At 33.5% G+C, this 21544-nt stretch overlaps 1 protein-coding gene across 1 annotated transcript; it reads left to right on the top strand.

The window, feature by feature from the left end:
- The first annotated feature begins 13710 nt into the window (after window positions 1-13710).
- LOC119837859 (homeobox protein bagpipe-like) lies at window positions 13711-17085 on the top strand. The gene is made up of 2 exons (XM_038363637.1): window positions 13711-14067; window positions 15917-17085. The coding sequence occupies exons 1-2, from the start codon at window positions 13743-13745 to the stop codon at window positions 16807-16809; spliced, it is 1218 nt and encodes a 405-aa protein (XP_038219565.1). The 5' UTR covers window positions 13711-13742; the 3' UTR covers window positions 16810-17085.
- The last annotated feature ends 4459 nt before the right edge of the window (window positions 17086-21544 follow it).

Raw genomic sequence — 21544 nt, 5'->3', positions numbered from 1 at the left:
TTTGTTACGCTGGCTGGGAACAAACGTCCAAAATACAGTGTCAATAATTTAAATATACACAGTTTTATTTTTTACATAGTTGCTTAGGGAAGATGTACCTAAAAAAACGGGCTATTTTATATTCTATTGTGGTAGTCGAGCACACTTCGGCACAAATTGGGCCAGCTCGCACCGGGGAAGTACCACACCCCCACAGAAAACCGGCATGAAATAGTGGCATGCTACTGTGTTTCGTACGGTGAGTGGGGGAGCCGGAGGCCCGTTTCCTTTTCCTCATCCGTCCCAGTCCATTCCTTCTTTCCAGTCTTTAATCCTTTCCTTTTCCCTTACCCCATAAAAGCGAGCAGCACATTTGTAGAGGCACTACCTTTGCGAATGTTCATGAGCGGTGGTGATCGCTTACCATCAGGCGAACCACCAGCTCAGTTGCCCGCTATCACATAAAAAAAATTATTTTAGGAAAGTTTGATTGAGTCCAAAAGCATATAGCTGCATGCTTTTGGAGTCAATCAAACTTACCTACATATATGTACCTACATTTAAGAAAGATCAATAACTGTTTTATTGTCAGAAACTAGAACAACTTGAGATCCAAAAGTGATATGTAAGTACATATTAGTTAGAATAAGAATAAGAATAAGAATTATCAATAGTAAGAATGATCAATAAATGTTTCTATATTATTGTTCCCAGAATTGTCCAGCAGTGTACACGTCGTTTCACAGCGTTATCAGTGTTTCATACATGTGCACAGTTTAATGTTCCCATTCTGTTTTATTCAATTAATTGCTGACGATGATCTGGGCCCGTGGAATAAGATAATCAGTGCGTTCCTTGGATAAAATTGTTATATATAGAAGATTGATATATATACTATAGCAATTGTTACTAGGATACGTGTAGCTATGCTGTTTAAGCAGTTGTTACGGCATTTTTTGCTATTTAGATGTCATAGTCGGCAATGGAGCTGGTGGGTCGCCTGATGGTAAGCGCTTCTATCGCTCATGAACATTTGCAGAGGCCTTATCTATCCTATATCCCATATCTATCCTATATCTATCCTATATCTATCTATATATATATATCTATACGTATCTGTGAAAGGATTGCTGACTTTAAAAGGTGTGGGAATAAAGGAAGGCACTAGGAAGGTAGGGACAAGGATACGGGTCTCCGGCTTCTACATTTACCCACCTAACCACAGTAGCTACTATTGCACGCTGATATCCTGTGGGAGTATGGTACGTTCCCTGGCAAGCTGGACCAACTCTTGCCCACATATATGTAGTTTTTTGGCGCCAAAATTCACCATTGACACTAGTTACATAGAAATCTGACAAACCATTAAGGCTCTCTGGCATGCCAAACAAATATACACAGATACAAACATACATACTTACGTACATACTCGAAAAAACCTGCTACGCAGGCGAGTAAAATGCTCCACTATTTTTTTTTTTTATTTCTATTCTATTACCACCTATTACTATGAAGTTATGAAAGCAAAAGCTAGTTAGGCAATGACGGGATGGATCAAGGATTTGAATATTATCTAATCTTATCTATCTATCTAATCTTAGCAAGTAAAATGATAAATCTATCCTAAATAAATCTTATTCATTGCATTCTATTCTATGAAGCAATATAAATATTAAATGTATGTCCAATGAATCACATTGAAGTATCCGATAGCTATTTAATTCCCAACACATTCCGTTTAAAATAAGCTTTCAAATCGCACAGTTTTTCCAAATAGAGCTGTTAGTTTAGATTTTTTTGCGTGCGGCGCCGACGCCTGCGCAACCGCGTGGAAGCAATAACTCAATGGTGAATTTTACGCCAAATCCGTCAATGACCATGTTTTTGTGTGACATTTGAATCTTCCTAAATAAATTTGGCTAGTGTTGGTCAATAGCGGAGTTTTTTTGTTATATTTTTGGATTTTGTTTAATAATAATATTTTAGTATTGTTAGTAATATAGTTATGGTAAATTGAATTATATTCATGTGATTGGTAAAAAATTTGTAATCGTTTGTACGATTTCATATTGGCTTTAATTTTTGTTTTATCTTCAAATATTAATAATAGAAATTCATTGAAATAATATAGACCCATACTATTCATTGACAATATTGGTTAACAGGTTGTCTGGTAGAGAAAGCTCGTTAATATAAGACCGCCTTTTGTAGAATATCCCTGTGTGCTGTTTTTGTCTGTTATTTTATTGTGGTGTACAATAAAGAATTTATTATTGTTATAATATTCGAAACGATATTTCAATAGCAATTAAAATAATATAATAAGATTTGAAGTATTTATCCTATTTATATAATCTTTTCAATTGTACTCAAACCAAAACATTTATTCATATATCCAATAGCCTTCATATAGTAGCGCTATGAATCTTCTAATTTATACATTATTTAGCACCGGTTCGAAACGCAGTTCCTACAGAGAAGAACCTCAAAGAAACTCTATTACTCTTTTAAAATGACAACTATTTTACAAAAATACATTTTAAAGCAATAACCTTTTATTATAATTTATATTGATATGCTTTTAACATAGTTTAGCTATTAGGTACGTTCGTTAATTTTCTATTATTGAATCAAACTTACATCATAATTACATCCAATACTTAATAAGTACGCAATACTCACAACCTTAACCTTAAGACCTCTAAAGTATACAAAATCGTGTAATTTTTTACCCCTAGACCACTTAGGGTAGCAAGGGGCGGCGTATTGACACGCCAATATTATTTATTGGCGTCTAGGCGCCACGGTTCAATGATTTTTTGCATCCCCGTTGATAGTGTGACCCGAGATTTGTCAGTGCATTGATAATTTTAACCTTTTTTAAGAGGTTAGCTTTAGGAGAGGACTTTTTGGAAAAAATGTATGCTTGTATGCTCGTTGGTTGACCGTGCTGTATGTGAGATTTATTAATTTTTTTGTTGTCTATGCTAAAATCGTAAAGAGGAAAGATTTTTATGTAAATAGGTATGTTTGTAATGTTTTCACATTAAAACTATTGGATTTATTTAAATTAAAATAAACCTTTTACTACTTAAAAGCTGCAACTTTACTGGGTGATATAGAGTTTATATGTACGAGCGAAGCCGAGACGAACAGCTAGTTATAGATAATGCACTATGCATTGCAGTGCAGCAGTGGTGGCTGAGTGGTAACCGCGGAGTTAAATAGAAAAGTCGGGGGTTCGAGACCAGGCGAGCGTGCAGAAATAAATGAATTATTTCAAGTTATCTATGCATTGTCCACATTACCACAGCCTCGAACACACAGTCCTCGATACGGAGAAAACCGGGATGTTCTAGAATCAAAAGTTCGACGGCATGTGACATCTGCCAACCCGCACTTGGCCAGCGTGGTGGATTATAACCTGATCCTTCATAATATGAGGCCTGTGTCGAAACAAATATGATCTCATGATAAAGATTTACAACTCGAACCGAAAAATAAAATCCTACTATATCCTATCCTACTAATATTATAAATGCGAAAGTTTGTAAGGATGTGTGTGTGTTTGTTGCTCTTTCACTCAAAAACTACTGAACCGATTGCAATGAAATTTGGTACGTAGACAGCTGGACAACTGGAATAATATATAGGGAACTTTTGATCCCGATATTCCAAGGGATATGGACTTATGCGGGTGAAACCGCGGAGCGCAGCTAGTATTATAATAAACGTAAAGTAATTGTAAAATCTAATACTGACGTAAGAATTCTTTCCTCTATGGATTTTAAAACATTCCACCATGAGCTCCAATATACTTATATATTACTTTATAATTTATGTCATGTGTCCCCATATGATTGTTACATTATAATATAACTAGCGAGATTGTAAACTGTCCTGTCAGATCCGTTATATTTACTTGCAATATATAACTAACTATTATAATCTGATCTAACTAAAAATTCTAACAATTTGAAAAGAACAACTAGAGATTTTCTTGTTTGCAATTTTCTGTTAAAACTGCATGTTAAATAGCGCTTCCATAAGAAGGCAACTTGTATAGATTAATGTTTTATTTTGTATTATACTTATTATAATATCATTTTTTGTATCTAAGCAGGTAAACCAGCAGGCGTTTCATCTGATGGAAAATGATGTCCGCCATAAGCACTCCTGGTGTAAGGGGCACCGCGAGCGTTTCCAGCCTTTAAGTAACATGTAACCCCTTTTTGATTGTTTCCTTGACGAAAACAGAATTAAACATTTAGTAAATCTATTAGAAGCTTGATGAAGCGTTACATGTTAGTACATACGAACGGATCTAGACCATGAACAATCTCTGAAAATAACAAGTCAATTAAACTAAAATATTAGAAATATCTACACAATATGAATCTGTTGTATTTCAAATAACAGAATAAAGATATCGCAGGCTCGCGTTTCGTTTCACAGATTGCTGCGATTAAGCGTAGACTGAAAAATACGGGACGTCAATTCGTTTGGATACGCCTCGTTTAATGTTGCTTTTATCCACACTGTTTTTATAAGTATAAATTACAGGTATACAGATATGTATTGATCTACAATAACTTAATAACGAAAAGTTATCTTTAAGGAAAAGACAATTTTTTGTGGATTTTACCTTCCTCTACAAAATTTAGGTAAATTAATGTCTACTATTTAGTATATGTATCGATTTGATTATGATAAAGCCACAGAACGTAATTATTTAGTAATCATTGATACAACTGAGCATTTCTGTTAGACTTCTTCACCAACATCATATTATTGTCAACATAAAAATAATATAATATAAAAGAGTTACCTTAATTTATGAGTGGTGAGGACCTCGGACTTAAAATCGATAAGTCGGGGTTCGAGACCAGGCGAGTGTGCAAGAAAGAAATTGATTTTCAATTTATCTGCATGTGGATAACATCACCACTGCTCAAACGGTGAAGGAAAACGTCGTAAGAAAATCGGCATGTCCGTGAATCAAAAGTTCGAAGACATGCTCTGCCAACCCGCACTGGGCCAGCGTAGTGGATTATGGACTAAATCTTCATAGGAGGCCTGTGTCCCAGCAGTAGGAACGTATATGGGCTAATGTTGATGATGAATTTATGCGGCAGTATTATAAAGATTTAAAGACATCTGCCAACCGCACTTGGTAAGCGTGATGGATTATGGCCTTGCACTTATTATTGTGTGCCTGAACCCGAAGGCCTAAGAGGCCTAGGAAGCCCGTCTCAGCCGTGGGAACATACGCAGCGATAATTTTTCAAATGACTCTACCTGTATTTCATCTCCGAACAGTTCGCATCAAGTGGTCGACGACGCATGTGACGTCGATGCAATTATGTGACGTCATGCATTCGTCATCGCGCGCAATTTATGAACCAATAAAATGTTATGTGCCGTTTATTTGTTTTAAATCGAAAATAATACACTATATTCATCGTTATGAATGTAGTGGTTTATTAACATAATGTAATGAATGAAATTTCGAAGTTTTGTAATGTTTAGTAAATTTTGTGTTAATCGAACAAACTTACAACCAAATACAAACAACAACAACCAACCAACAAAAACAACAAACCATCGTAAAACGTTTATTAAGTATGGTGGTGTGTGAAATAGAAATTCTATAAACGTTATTTAATATGTACTTCAACTAGTTGCTGTCTGCACCTTCGCGTGCGTTATTTAAATAAATTTTCATGGTACAAACATTCATCCCCTATTTAGTCCCCTTGGAGGTAGAGTTTATCAAAAACCTTTCTAAGCGGATGCCTACATCAAAGTATTTATCTGCTTACCAAATTTCAGCCTGATCGGAGCAGTATTTAGATTGTCCTGTGTATGTTACTATTATCAGTGTTTTTGAATATCTCTAATTCACTATATTAAGTAGTTGTTATCTTCTACATTAACAGTTATATAATACAGATGTAGTAATTTTTTATTATATTACATCTCGGAAAAGACACTACTAGAAAGCAAAATGATTTATATTGCTTATTAATTATTCAATAAATTATTTTAATGCATTTTTCTGCTCCAAATAAATTATAAATCTAATTCAATCAATACGAGTCATATGTTGAAAATGAATATCTTCCTCAAACATCGAAATCAATGTAAACGAAACAAGGGGTTGATTGTAGTATCAGTTTCACCGGGGTTAGTCGCCTACACGTGGTTAATGTTAGTATTATAATAAGCGCCTATATATGGGTTTATATTCATATTGCTTGACGTTTGAATTATATTTGAACATAATAGATATGAGAGATTTTATGGAATTTAATACTTGATTTTTTGTATAAATTTTTAGAATAATGGAGTTTTTTGTAAACAAATCAAATAGCATATCTATAATAGTCCATGTACGAGCATTGTTTCAAATAATAAGACATGAAATAAATATTTATGAAAATTTTTTTCATGAAATGTCAGCGAGCCATCTAGTGGTAGAAGGTGAAATTAATTTTAAATGTTTAATATTCGTTCTGAACAGAACTACTAACGCAGAATAATTACAAATATTTACGAAATGATTATTACACATTACAGAAAATTAAAATAGACGCATGTTCATTATGTTTATTGAGCAAACCTTATAATCAATTAAACTTTTATATCATTGCCATCTACCGTACAATAGCAAAACTACTACAAACTACGTAAGGTAAAATACTATGTACGATTTTTTAGAACAGCGCACTCTATGAGTGAAACGTTAAAATAAAATTTTAAACTTTATTTGAAGATGGCGTGGCACCTTGTTCCGGAGATGATTCATTTGTATTTTGAAAACTGTTTTATACAATTAACTTTTTCTCGTTACCTATTCAATGTTAGGTAATTTATCATTCAACGAGCTAGCGTTCTAAGTTCAGAAGTAGTGCGCTTATCAAAATTTGTCATCTTAATTCAGTCGTCACTGAATAACAGAAAGTGTGATCGCATTAAGCGAGTTAGCATCCTTTAGAAATTAAAATGGTTTCTAAGAAACTAAATCTTTAAACGCCTACAGTAATTGTATTAACTCATTTAAATATAAGTATTTAGATTAATATTTACTAGATAAATAGCATTTTATTTTTCAGGATAAATTTTTGTCAGCAGGGTTTGGGATAATAAATAAATTCAATTCTTAATTTATATCTTACTACGACTCTCTGTTATCACAGTTTAAAATCAATATTTCGTTTACTTTCTCGTATGATAATTTTTTGCTTTTGAAAAATGTAAATGTCAGCCTGGAGGTGGAATATTAAAGAACCGAATATTAAATCTTGATATATAGACATTATATATTTCCTGTTATCGCAGACAACGACCAGTCTTTTTATTTGATTTTTCAGCAAAACAGTTTTAGTGCCAGTCTAAAAATGAATGAAATATCAGTTATAAAAAATAAAACAAATAATACATTAACATAATACTATTTAGGTATAGTATAAATTAAAGAACTATTCATGTTAATAAAATAGTCTTATGTAAAGTTAAAATTGTAGCAATATTTTGTGTTAAAAGTCAGTCATCCCGATACTGCGAATGCCTGTAGTTAACCCCGCCTAGCAGTCCGTTACGGCAATACCGTAAAACAGAATTGCATGAAATTTAACATTCTAAAACTTGAAAAATTCGTTATTATTTCTCAAAAAAAAATATTCAAATTAGATTGAATGACAATTATTTTTCCCGCCAAAACATGCGCGCGTAGGTAAACTTAGTTCATAATTTGTGTAAATAATATGAACGCAAGTCTGAATCACTAAATCAATGTCAGAAATCGATTAAACATTAGTAAACGTGGAACTCTCCAATGTTTACGTTCAAACCTCTCATTTGAAGTGTTTGAAGAGTTTTGACATTGATTTTGATGCGGTAATGTGCTTTAAATATAGGTATTATTCATTGTTTTACTTACTCATTATTATTGTATAGATTGATGATTGTACGAAAAGTGTATTTAGAAATGGAATATTTAATATTCAGTTATAATTTGTATCGATCTTTATATTGAAAATTCTACGAAATTTGGTGATATAAAATTTTATGAAACTTTATTATAATCGCTTCACTTTCATTTCTCTCGCTTGTAAGCGGATGTTTAAATGCTTCAAACGGCAGTCGCACTCGCGGCACTAAGGGTTTCGTGCATATAAATTAAAGCGTAATTGATAAATAATTGGCGATTGACTCTATTAACACCTATTACTACTACCTATATGGCATAGGCTCAGTAGGCTCAGACTACTGACTAGTTTATACTAGTCAATCAGTCAGTAGTTAGGCAGTTGTCAGTCAGTAGTTTGCGCATTTAGCAGTGGTGGCTCAGTGGTGAGAACCTCGGACTTCAAAATCGATAAGTCGAGGTTCGAGACCGGACGAGCGCGCAGGAAATAAATTGATTTTTCAATTTATCTGCACATGTGGATAACATCACCACTGCTTAAAACGGTGAAGGAAAACATCGTGAGGAAACCGGCATGTCCAAGAATCAAAAGTTCGACGACATGTGACATCTGCAAACCCGCACTTGGCCAGCGGGGTGGATTATGGCCTGCACCCTCAAAAGGAGGCCTGCGTTCCAGCAGTGAAAACATATATGGGCTGATTGATGATGATGATGATGATATATTATACTAGGCAATAAAAAGAGAACATGAATAAAAACTAAAGAAAATTAACTAGGCCAAATTAAAATGAAACGACACGGGAGGCGCCAGCTTTCAAATAGAAAATTATCAAAATCGGTTCACCCAACCGAAAGTTGGGTAACTAACCCCAAAACATACAGTACATATCTTCCTTTTTGGAGTCGGTTAAATTAATAAAATATATGACATACATGATACACGCATTATATATCTTATGTTTATGATGATAGTAGAATTTCGACTACTGGGAGAACAAATAAAAAATAATAAATAAATAAGGCCCATTATATTTCCCTTAGACCGCCTCCTCGGTACAGTGGTTAACGCGTGAGCGTAGAACCGAGGAGTCCTGGGTTCAATTCCCGGTGGGGACGCACAAAAAAAATGTCTCGGTCTGGCAGGACACAGAAGGTTGATCACCTACTTGTCCCTAAAGAAAATCGATCAGTGAAACGGATGTACATCATCTGCCCCATACCCCACTGGGGGACACGGGACTTCACTTATATTTCCCTTAACCAAACAATTTTTACGATAAGGTTTTTTTTTGTTAGTATTTTATTATTTTATTGTCTGGAAGAGATCGCTTGTAGGCATATTATTTCATATTATAGCCATTGTATTGTTCTTTCTTTGTGTACATTAAATAATTTTTATTTATTATTTATAAAGCTAATCAACATAGTTTTATTAGCTTCACCTGTATGTTTATCGACTCCTTTAGACTCGATTTTGACCCACTTTAAACAGATTTTTTTTTTTTTTTTTTTTTATTTTAATGTCACAGCGGGCAACTGAGCTGGTGGTTCGCCTGATGGTAAGCGATCACCACCGCCCATGAACATCAGCAGAGGCTCAGACCTCTGAGAATGCGCTGCCCGCTTTTAAGTGATAAGGGATAAGGAAAGGATTGATGACTGGAAAGAAGGAATGGACTGGGAAGGGCTAGGAGAAGGAAATAGAAATAAATTTAAATCGAACTCTGTACACTTATCAAGGATCGGTGACAATACAATAATTTCATGAGTTTATCGAATTATAATTTCCTTATTTCGTCTGCTTAAAAGCAATTAGACAATTTCGTTGCTTCTATAATTAAAAGTGTATTAAGATTTTTTAAACAATATATATACTTACACATATTTTTACAACAAATAAAGTTTAAAAACCTTAAAATATATAATCATATAACCATAAAATATATACAAGAAAGTTCTGTTACACTATTTACAGCTCAAGAACGGCTGAACCGATTTTGATGAAATTTAATACAGAGGTTCCACGGAGCTATGTCGGGAGAGCTTCGGGTCTGTTAATTTTTACTTTCATTACGCGGACAAAGACGGGAAGCTATATTAGTCAATATAAATCAATTCTTCATACCTTTCATATAAAGTAATGTTATACAAAGGGCACTCTATCCGCGTTTTATATTTCATTTAGATGATGTTCGTTATAGATGAGTGGGGATCAGATAGCCAAGTGTTTGCTGTAGAGTTGGCAATGTATAGACAGCGCAGGATATTATTTAAAATTGCAATTTTTGCAACTGAATGGAATTATATGGTTGGACTAGGATTGTTTTGTTGTCGTTAATAAAAAATGGTAAAAACATTGTTTATATTTGTATAGTTTAGCTTTATACTTTAATTTGACATTAGCTTTACATATTTCTCTACTCAATACATCATACTTTTTGTAATTTAATAAATGAATGGGAAAGATATATAGAGAATAATCTTAAAAAATACTAGCTTAATTGTAGTCACCTCACGTCTGAAATACTTTACTGAAAACATAAATAGAAGTTTCTAGTTTTCAGGTCACTTTATAAACAATTGAGAACCGTAGGTAAGGAGTAAAGACATCTTTGAATATTCATTAGTATTAGTAATTATAACAAACCTAGTTATCTATTTCATATAACGTTTACTCAAAGCTTTTTATAATTTAAATGTAGCAAAACCAATCTATGCGCCAACCAATCAACGTGTCTATTTTAATGACCTTTTATTTACATACTAGCCGCACGCTCCGGCTCCGCCCGTGAAGTCATTTATCGTAATTGAAATAATAGAAACTATCCTATCCTTTAAAGTGGATCAAAATTAATGAAAATTTGAAGTCGGTTGAGTAGTTCAGGAGTCCATCGCGGACAAACAACGTTACACGTGATTTATATACATTAAGATATTGCTACCATAAAACCACATAGCATTTTATTTCTAACAGTGTAAGTACCTCAAGCATCGAATGATTCAAATTAAATATTGATTGACCGCTCAAGAAATCCATAACTATTTATATATATTTGTACCTTAAGCAGCGAATTATCGAAATTAAATATAAGTTGTCCGCTCTATAGCTCAATAACTCTTTATATATTGTATTTGTACCTTAAGCATCGAATTATCGAAATTAAGTATTGAATGTCCGCTCTATAGATCCATAACTCTGCACACTAAGTGGTTACGAATAAGTGGCGTTTGCGGCTCCGCTGTATATCCGTATAATATCATTTTATTATCGGTTCCGAATCGCCTCTTCACCGTAAGTGGTCTTAACCCGAATGTAAGCGTTCATTAAACCACTAAACCGAATTTAGTGGGATTCTGTGAATGTTTGTGGAATAACACAGAAGCTTTTTTCGGTATTACTTTATGTAAATAATATTTGAAACATTGACAGAAATAAAATATAATATATACAGGTAATTGTATCAGGTTTAGTGTTTCCTTGTGTTGGATTTCACGCGAGTTATACATTTAGAAATTAAAAACTTTTTAACGGATTTAAAACGCGATTTATTCATTATATTATTAACTCGACGTTTCGAACACTTTACAGCGAGCGTGGTCACGGGGAAACTGTATCAGGTTTCTTTCAAAACCAATTACCGGTGGCCCGTTACCTTTACCTCACCCTTCCCAGTCCATTCCTGCTTTCCAGTCGTCAATCCTTTCCATATCCCTTACGCCTTAAAGCCGGGTAGCGAATTCACAAAGACACACACCTCTGCTCTGTTCATGGGAGGTGGTGATCGCTTACCATCAGGCGAACCACCACCTCAGTTGCCCGCTATGACAAATAATACTTTACCAAAGAAAGATAAAAATATCTTATCTTACTTAACATTTTATGTTATCTGCTAATAAACTTATATATTACTGGACGCTCGTCCAAGCTCCGCCCGGATATCAAGGCTCCTGATATATCCCAAGGGAGCATTTAATCGGGATAAAATCCTATCACCCTAGTCAGCTCATGCTATGTCTGTATATAAAATTTCATCAAAATCCGTTCATTAGTTTCAGCGTTATTAACGGACAAACATCCAAATAAACAAATCTTTACATTAATAATATTAGTGTGATTAAAATATTGCCTACCTATATACATATATATCTACCAACTAGCTTTTACCCCCGTCTTAGCACGCGTTAAATTCTGAGTAGTTTAATACATTATTGTACAAATAAACCTTCCTCTTGAATCACTCTATCTATTGAAAAAACCTCATCAAAATCCGTGCAGTTTTAAACATCTTACCATAAATACATACATAAGGACAGACGCGGGAAGCGAATATGCTCTATCTAGTGATAAACGAAATAATAATTAAGCGAGAATGAAGTTTATAGCTTATATTAGCTGTGTATTTTCTGTCATCTATATTTATATAAAATTACAGCAAAATTTGTTTAGACTTTTACCTTAGCTTGTAGCCTTCTTATGTACATATTCATTGATAGAACACTCTAGAATAATTACAAGTTGTATTTGCTTCGCTTGAATGTGACAAGATTAAAAATAGATAAATACCAGAAGAGTTATTATTTTAAAGTTATCTCTTAGACATGGTGTATGGTTAAATGTATTTATAATTCAGATGACCTACTTAATAGGTACATTATGGGTACGAGGTAAGAATGCATGATAGGTATATTTCATTTACCATAAAAACAATACAAATTAATTACAATTTATTCGTATAACTTATGCATAAAATCTATTTTATTATGTTTAAAATAACAACATCTAATGAAATAATTATTTACAAAAGCAAATAATAATTTACCTCAAAATCCAAGTAATTAAAATATTGTTCAGCAAACAAATACAAATTCGAAAAAAGAATGTTATTAATGTTGACATATCCACTCCCGCTTTTATTGGCCGCCTATTATCCAAGTTTCACCTGATTGGTCTATTTAAATAGACCACTAAGGAGCGAAAGGGATGGCCGTGGGGGTTGAGGTTGTATACCGTGCGAGTGAAAGGGACGGATAGACACTTCTCGGGTACTTATCGGCCGCGTGTACCGCTCTTCGCATTCAACAGCCCAAGAAAAGGAGGATTGAGAATTGGCGCTTGAATTATAAAATAATTGGAAGTTTTCCTTTATTTATCATTTTATTTAAATATTTTTAAGTTTCTTATTTCAGGTTGAATTCATGATCTTTAGATATTTTATGAATTCTTGAAACAATAATTATCAAACTGATACCCATGGTATACCTACTATAATATGGTTGGTATTATGGTATAATTCCACTTCATTGTCTGTATTATTTATTTTGTGACAGTGAAATTTTGTACTATGAAAAATATTATTACTTAGAATTACTCATATAAATAGACTATTTGGACTTAACAGAAACGTATGTGATTGTTAATGCAGCATTTTCATAGACATGCACCGAAATTTACAATCAATTATAAAAATATAATGATTCTCTTATAACGATATTTTACCTATAAAACAAAATACCTTATGGACCAATTCAATGTAACTGTACAATGTAGCCGGTAACCAGGCGATCAAATCAAATCCACGTAAACATCTTCAAGAAAAACTCAACAATCCCCACTACTTAGTTACTTCTCAAGCTTTTTTAAAAAACGACCGCCCTAAACTGTCTCTGTCACCCTCTCACACGCAAGACCCTAACGGAAAATTCAATATTGCCATCTCTTTCTAAGGCTTAGCCAAGCAGGCGGGCAATCTATCAACGAAAGTTTATTCGTTTGAAAGCTTTGTGGTGAGACGCGCGCGGTGAAGTGTTTGAGTTCAATGTGCGAATAAAAATGGAGTCGAAAATCAAAAATTTCTCCAACCCGTTAAGTTTAGAGTGCGAGAAAACAAATTTAAACCTCACTACGCCGTTCTCTATTAACGATATTCTGACGAAAGAAGAGTCGAAATGCGAATTTGAAAATGGAATGTTTTCATCGAGTTTTAGCGGGAAGATGAATTTTTTAAAACCAGCCAGTTTTAAAGATGGTTTTCCTAAGAAGGAGGTTCTAGAAAGGAGTATGAAATACTATGATGAGTGCAATAATTATCGTGAATTCAACGACGATGGCGCTCTAGATATGTCGAGAAAAAATTTACCAGTCACAGAATTATCAGGTAAGTGTCTCAAGTACACATTTCTTTTAATTACACAATGATGACTTATAATATAGTTTCATTGGTGCTATTAGTCGTAACTGCATTGTAAAATAAGTCATATCTGTAACTTTTTTTCATCTTTAATATCGAAATAAGATATTATCCAATTAATTATTATCCAATAAGGATGTTTCAAGGAAATAATAGCAGAACTTATGAAGTATTTTGTTTGTAAATACTAGTCGGTATAGCAATATTATATACAGAAAATAAAATTCCTATTACCAAAGACTTCAGAAATATAATTTTGTATCAAAAAATAAAGAATATATGAATAATACCTACAAAAAAATGTTATTAACTAATTTGTGACTGTGGTATTTAAAATTTAATTGTGGTGAAGTTATTTCTGTTACATGGGTTACTAGTAGGTAGCTTAATATTTTAAGCAGAAAATAATTATATCGAACCGCTCTTATGTACTACATAATTTATTTGTATGTATATCTACACTTCTACACCTAATAAATAATACGGTTGAATGTTTGTTTGAAGACTCTTATCTGAGGAACTACTACTACCGTTGGATACGTAAAAATCCCTGAATGCTATATGCCGTAATATGCACCACACGCGAAATCGGGTAGACCGCTAATTTCAACATAATGTATTTTATCTGCCAAACTACGTATTCTTGCAAAAAGTAATTTAATGTTATGAAATACGTCATTCTTTAAAACTATGCCATTATCTCGTCATATCATATTTATATCCACACAAGTTACTCAATAACTTTTGTTAATATTAAAACATATAAAACCTTCACACAGATACCGGGACGACGTATAAAAAAGAAAACGAAATCGATAAGGAATTCCAAATTCAAATTACGAACGGACAATTAGCGCGTGTGACAATGCGTCGTAATGGCGCATTCAGTATTCACGCTGGTGTCGACCCGCGACGTCCCCACTTACGACCCTCATTACTTAAGTGATGACGCTTAAAAGCACTATAAGCATTCAATCAACTAATCACTAGGTACGGAGACCGACGCGTGCCGTTGCCTTGAGCTACGCCGCAATTTATGAATAGAATTTAATGTATGACGTAATGAACGTGTCTTCGGCTTATTGATTGCGTTTATTAAAAACAATGGCGTGAATTTGTGATTTACACAATATTATTAATTATATATTATTAACTCGAAATGAACAATATAGAATCACAAACAAAACTCTAGAAATATACATAATCGTCGAACGTTATAAATCGATTTACTAAGAAATAGTTTTTTAAGTTTTAAAAACAGTTACAATACAAAACTATAGTAGGACGTTTATACTAATCAAATTTGTCTTCACTCACGCGAAACCACAGTTAAATACAGATCAGTCGATCCATATTATTTCGTATGGAAACAATTTTCATAATGGGTGTATTGTGACAACTATACAAGAAAAATGGCGTGACTCGTAATTCATTTAATACTGATTATACGCGGCTAAATGAATCGTGATAAACGAAACAATTATTCACAGTTCATATCGTCATTAGTTAGGAAAAACTTACTAATGCTAATATTCCATGTAACTTATTGAAAATTCGGCATAATATGTAAAAAAGTGCATATATATATTTTTTATAATACTTCCCTCAATATAGAGTACTGTAATGATACCATCATAACTGTATCGTTGTTTAAGTATAGGTGATATATTATTCTATCATAGAATCAAAACCCAATGATTTTACATCACGATTTGACTTTGTGATCAAGCAAGTATTGCTATTAATTTACACTAAAATTGTCTCTAATGGGTTAATTGTAATTATCCTCAATATTAATCAAAACATATTGTTTCAGATGACTACGATTCAAGGTCATCCCACACCGGGTCGCCCGTTCGCCGGAATTCCTCCCCCAATTCGGATATCAGCTACAAACCATTCAACTTGCACTACGAAAGGAAATGCTCCAGTCCACCCCCCGACTCCAGGCTCATGCACTCACCAAACTATTCGATAGAATACTCACAGAACACGGGAAGAAAGAAACGATCACGAGCGGCTTTCTCCCACGCTCAGGTATATGAGTTGGAGAGACGATTTAGCCAACAGAGGTACCTGTCGGGGCCTGAACGCGCCGACTTAGCTGTGAGCCTAAAACTCACAGAGACACAAGTGAAGATCTGGTTCCAGAACCGTCGGTACAAGACAAAACGCAAGCAGTTACAGATGCAAGAAAGCGGAATGTTAGCAGCCGCTGCAGCTGCTGCGAACCACGCAAGGAAGGTCGCTGTAAAAGTCCTTGTAAATAATAATGGACAAGCGCTACCAGATCTCAAATATCAGAGCCCGTTGATGGGAAAAGGCGTGAACCCAGCGCTGTTTACGCCACCGAATGTTCTAGAAGGTTCTCCGATTTGGAAGCACTTCGCCGGAATGTACGGAGTGGACTTCACGAAGAACCCAGAGTATAAAGCGCTGTTACAAGAATCATACAATCAAGCGGTGTTACAATCTTTATATGCGCCACATTTAGGTATGAACTACCAGAACGTATCTTTACCCTACATGTATTACCCGGGACATCCAGCTTTCGGGATGCCTATATCCTGTGATACAGATAGGAGTCAAGGAGAATCTAGTGAGAGTAAGGATTTCGATGTCAAACATAAGGATTTACCTAAAAAACATATTGATATCAATGAAAACAGCAATGAGAGTATGGCCAGTAATATTGAAGTGGAAAATTGAAACACTATTCCAAATAATGATTGTTTAGAGCACTTATAATGTTAAATTTATCAATTAGGTGACAATTCTGATTAAGTTTCAAATGCTACAATCCCACTTACTGCGTTCTATATTCTCTGAAACCATTAGATAAATGCATTTATAACGAAGTTTCAAATAATTACGTAATTGTTAGTAGGAATGAGACTTCAAGTTAAAAATAAGGGAAAAATAGCACGCAGAATATCAAAATTATTCTACTCGTAATAAACATTTGAATTTATTGTATAAAAAACCAAAGAGACGCAAAACAACCAAAGAACTTATGTTAAGATTTATCTAGATAGAAGATTGTTAGATGTAAATATTTCGTTATTATATTAGTTGCACATTTGTAAATAGTACAAATTTTCCTCTGTAGTTACGTTTAATAAAGGTGCAATACCGTTGGAATATTTTAGTATTTCATTTCTCTATCCTTATTCCTCACCAACTTGACTGTCTTTATTGCTATTTCTTTCGAAACTTCTGATGAATTAAATGTTACATATAATGTAGCCTACCGTTTTAAATCTACTAATACTATGAAGGAGGAAAAATATTTCGTGCTTTAACGTGCTGGTCTCAGAAACTACAGGAACTATTTTAAAATGATTTCACTGATATATGTGATCAATGACTATAGAGTAGAGAGTATATAAAGCATTATATATGTGCACTAACGAAGCTGAGGTGGACAGCTTATGTGTAATATTAAGATAAATAGACAATATGAGGGAGCATGTCTATGGAAGGGTGAATTACCAATATCTAGCAAGCATTTTGCATCTATTACTACGCGTAAACATTTATGTTTACAGAGTTGGTCGTTATAGGTAGATGAACCTAAATTTTGTGATAGTTTCACATCAAACGATCAAATTATTACAGGATCATGATAAAATTAATTACATATTTATATAACAATAGTATATTTTGAAATTTCTCAAAATAACCGAACTATAATTTGTAAAATAAAGTAAATGTGATCAATGTATACTATTAATTATGCATTCATTATATTTATATGCATGTATCTGATACTTACGTATGGATCCAGAATCTAACATTACATTCCGTCGGGACTTTGGTTCTGTCCATTTAAAATAACATAAAACTAAAAGTAGGTAAGGCAACTCCTTCAAAAGAGAGTATTTCTGGTACAGAGCCAAGAACTAAAAATAGGTACGTAAATGATTAGGAAAAACTGTACCAATAGTCGATATTGATTACTTTCTAATTGTTAAAGTATCCTGCAGTATAAACTTCTTGGTGTTTGGTGTGTGTTAAATTATGAAATGATAAATGTTTATTAACTTCTCATTGTGGTCTATAGCGGTATAACTAATTTACGACAGATTTATTAAGACTTTCAAAATGCCTTGCGGTGGGTTACATGGGGTTTTTTGTCATTATTGAAACCTAGGGTTTCAATTAAGTCGCGGACGAATTCTAACAAGCACCCGTGGCCCTTCAAATATGTGGCTCGACGGAACACAGTGGGGTTTTGGTCGGTAGGAATCCGACATAAACCACGACCTCTTCCCCGGGTTCGTGGGTATCCATGAGAGATTTCCCCTATAAAAAAAATAAAAAACGGGTTTAAATTAAAGTCTGGCTACGCCTGTGAAGTGGGTTGATGTAGTAATTAAAGATAAGTAACACCTATGTTTATTTGACTTATCCTTTCAGATAAATTGAAATAAACAATGTTATTTTCAGCAAAAAATTTAAAGTACTTTCAATCTCCGCTCAAATTACGCTAAAACCTTAAACTTTCAAACCGGCCATAATAAATCTTCGAGCTCTATAAACGTGCTCTGTACTCTATGCATTAATCCCCCCATTCAAGGAGGTGCAGAGCAAATTGTAAGTTGTCGATGATTGCGCCTCAAGTATACTTACAGTCTGACGAAAGTGAGGCATGTCCGCGGAATCAGAGCAAATTGCGGGCTGCTGGTCGATTAGTGTGGAAGCGGCTTTGTTACATACTATATTTATTTTGTATACTAATAATATAATGAATGAGAAAGTTTGGGTTTTGGATATGAATGTCACGGAATACCAGAGAAGGGGCTTATGAACTTTGGAAGTATTATATCAAGCTTGAAGCGTCTTTAAGAATGATCAACACTTATCCATACTAATATAATAAAGGTGAAGCGTTTGTTTGTTTGTTTTTTTGAACGCACAAATCTCAGGAACTACTGGTCCGATTTGAAAAATTATTTCAGCGTGATATATGTACCACAGGTGAAGCCGGGCTGAAATGCTAGCCTTAGATATAGAAATACTCACCGCGGGGCATCTTTAGAGTAAATAAAAATACATTATAGATACGAGATAGTTAATCTCTGAAGTCAAACTCAAAAACAATATGCATATTTATATGCATATTGTTAAAAGAAATCTAAAAAGTTTACTTATACAAATATTCTACCACCAATATCAAACTCTACTTCATTAAACACCTTCAAATTTAAATTTTAAAACACATATAGAGTACATAACTCCTGTAGAGTTTAAAAACCAACCTTCTTCTTTCTTTCTTTTTATTAATAGTAATTTTTTAAACCATTAATAAATTAATTGAAACCCGCGAGTTCAACAGACGAGTTGGGAGCTTCTAGAGGGTTGATTAAAATATTTTAGTCAAAGGAAATTGAAATTTATTTACGGATTTGTCCAATGGCTTTTGTCAAAACTAGGATAAACGAGTCATATCGGGATAAAACTGCTTAACGACATTTAGCACACATAGATAAAATTTCTCCCTATACAGATACAGAATTGGTGGAATTAAATGTTGTTATGAATTCGTAAAAACAGCTAAAACTTGAGACATTATTAACAGTATTTTCTTGTGTTTGATTTTACGCGAGTATTATACATTTAGAAATTAAAGTCAGTCTGTCAGTCAGTGAGTCTCCCCGTGATCACGCTCGCTGTAAAGTGTTCGAAACGTCGGGTTAACAATATAATTAATAAATCGCGTTTAAAATCCGTTAAAAAGTTTTTAATTTCTAAATTATTAACAGTACTTGAGTATCGTGTTGGATTATCGCCATCTCATCCAAATGGGATCTCTACGCAATGGAATATGTATATGTATGAATAGAAATATTAAGGAACTCCTTGATTTCTAACACAATCAATTAAAATGAAAATAAAGACAAATGACAATGATATGTTTATTTGCAGAAAATATGGTATTTACATAATAATTACTTGACCTCAAAGTTAAGTCTTATTCTTATTTTTAAAGTCTCATCTCTCATGACTAACGAAGAGTTCAAAGGTCGTAAGGCATATTGTTAATCAAACGATCCTTAAATTTTTAATTATTATAGATTTGTATATTATGTCTAATTTCTCCACACACACGACCAATATCCACAGTAGCTACTTCTACCATGTTCTAGAAACTTCTGCAACCAAGATTCAATCACGATCAAAAAGCGAACACACACAGCCTTACACTAACAAAGGTAATATGTACAAAGATACCATAAACCATAAAGTATAGAAATTCAAAAGCCGAGTTCACACTATCCCGCCGTATTCTTATGAAATTATCATATGAATACGACTGCGACGCGCGACTCGAATTATGAAAATACCAAGCTCCGACTTCCGGCCGAAGAATTTTCTAAGACGCGTCTATACACTTTAACTCGTGTGGACTGACTTTACAATTACCTTCGTGTTACGTATTTATGCTCATTGTTAAGAGAATAAATATGAGAATGTGTATTTATCATAGTTTAAATCGTTGCTTTACAAATAAGTAAAAAAACTTGCTACCCACTAAAATATTTTAAAAATGTTAGAATGTATGCATGCATAAATGAACGTTTGCTACTCATTCACCCGAAAACCATTTCGCGGGTTCTGATGATAATTCGCAGTGATATTTGTCACTGCCCGGATTCGTACAGAAGTGACTTCTTTATTTTAATTCACTGTAATTTAGACAAGACAAGGCAAAATAATAATGAGTTCTGCCAAACGAGTTTCTTCATTAAATTCGCGGAGATTCTGCAAGCCATTTCATATTTAATTATTATAGTCCATTTAGACCATTCACTAATCATAAAAATTTATGAAAATGATACTGGCGCGGAAAATATTCGATTTTCAAATGTCGGTTATATTTAAAAATGGAACACGATGATACTTGATTTAATCGTCATTAAATCGTTAGTGAGGAAATGGAAGCTCAAACGATGTACAATTGATCATCGAGTCGGTAGAGCTGTAAACATTGCATTACCGGTTATCCTCCCAGGATGTTTAGGGCTGTGCTGTGTTTGTATCGATTATTTTAGACCGGAAAGGGTTAAATTAAAATGTCGAATATTATTTTTATATTTAAGTATTGAAATACAATTAAAACTGATTCGAAAACTACCGAGAGCTTATATGTGATGCACACATAATTTATGAACAGAATTTGTTTTAAGCATTACCGGTGTTAATAAAACTGCTGACTTAACAATATTAGATAAGTTAGAAATTACATCATAATACAATTATCATATTATGTTAAAAGTACTAATTTAGTTTTAATATTTAGTGATATTTCTATGATTAAGCATTTTTTTTCTATTAACAAAAAAAAAGGTTTTCTAGTTTCTTAATAGTATCAAAGGGTGTTTAATTAATTAATTATGTGTGTGTTATAAGAACAAAGAAGTTTTGTTTAGTTTTTATAACT

Source organism: Zerene cesonia, chromosome 29 (assembly GCF_012273895.1).
Source record: "Zerene cesonia ecotype Mississippi chromosome 29, Zerene_cesonia_1.1, whole genome shotgun sequence".
Classification (NCBI taxonomy): Eukaryota; Metazoa; Arthropoda; class Insecta; order Lepidoptera; family Pieridae; genus Zerene; species Zerene cesonia.
The sequence above is the reverse complement of the archived record's forward strand: the minus strand, read 5'-3'. Positions and strand labels throughout refer to the sequence as shown.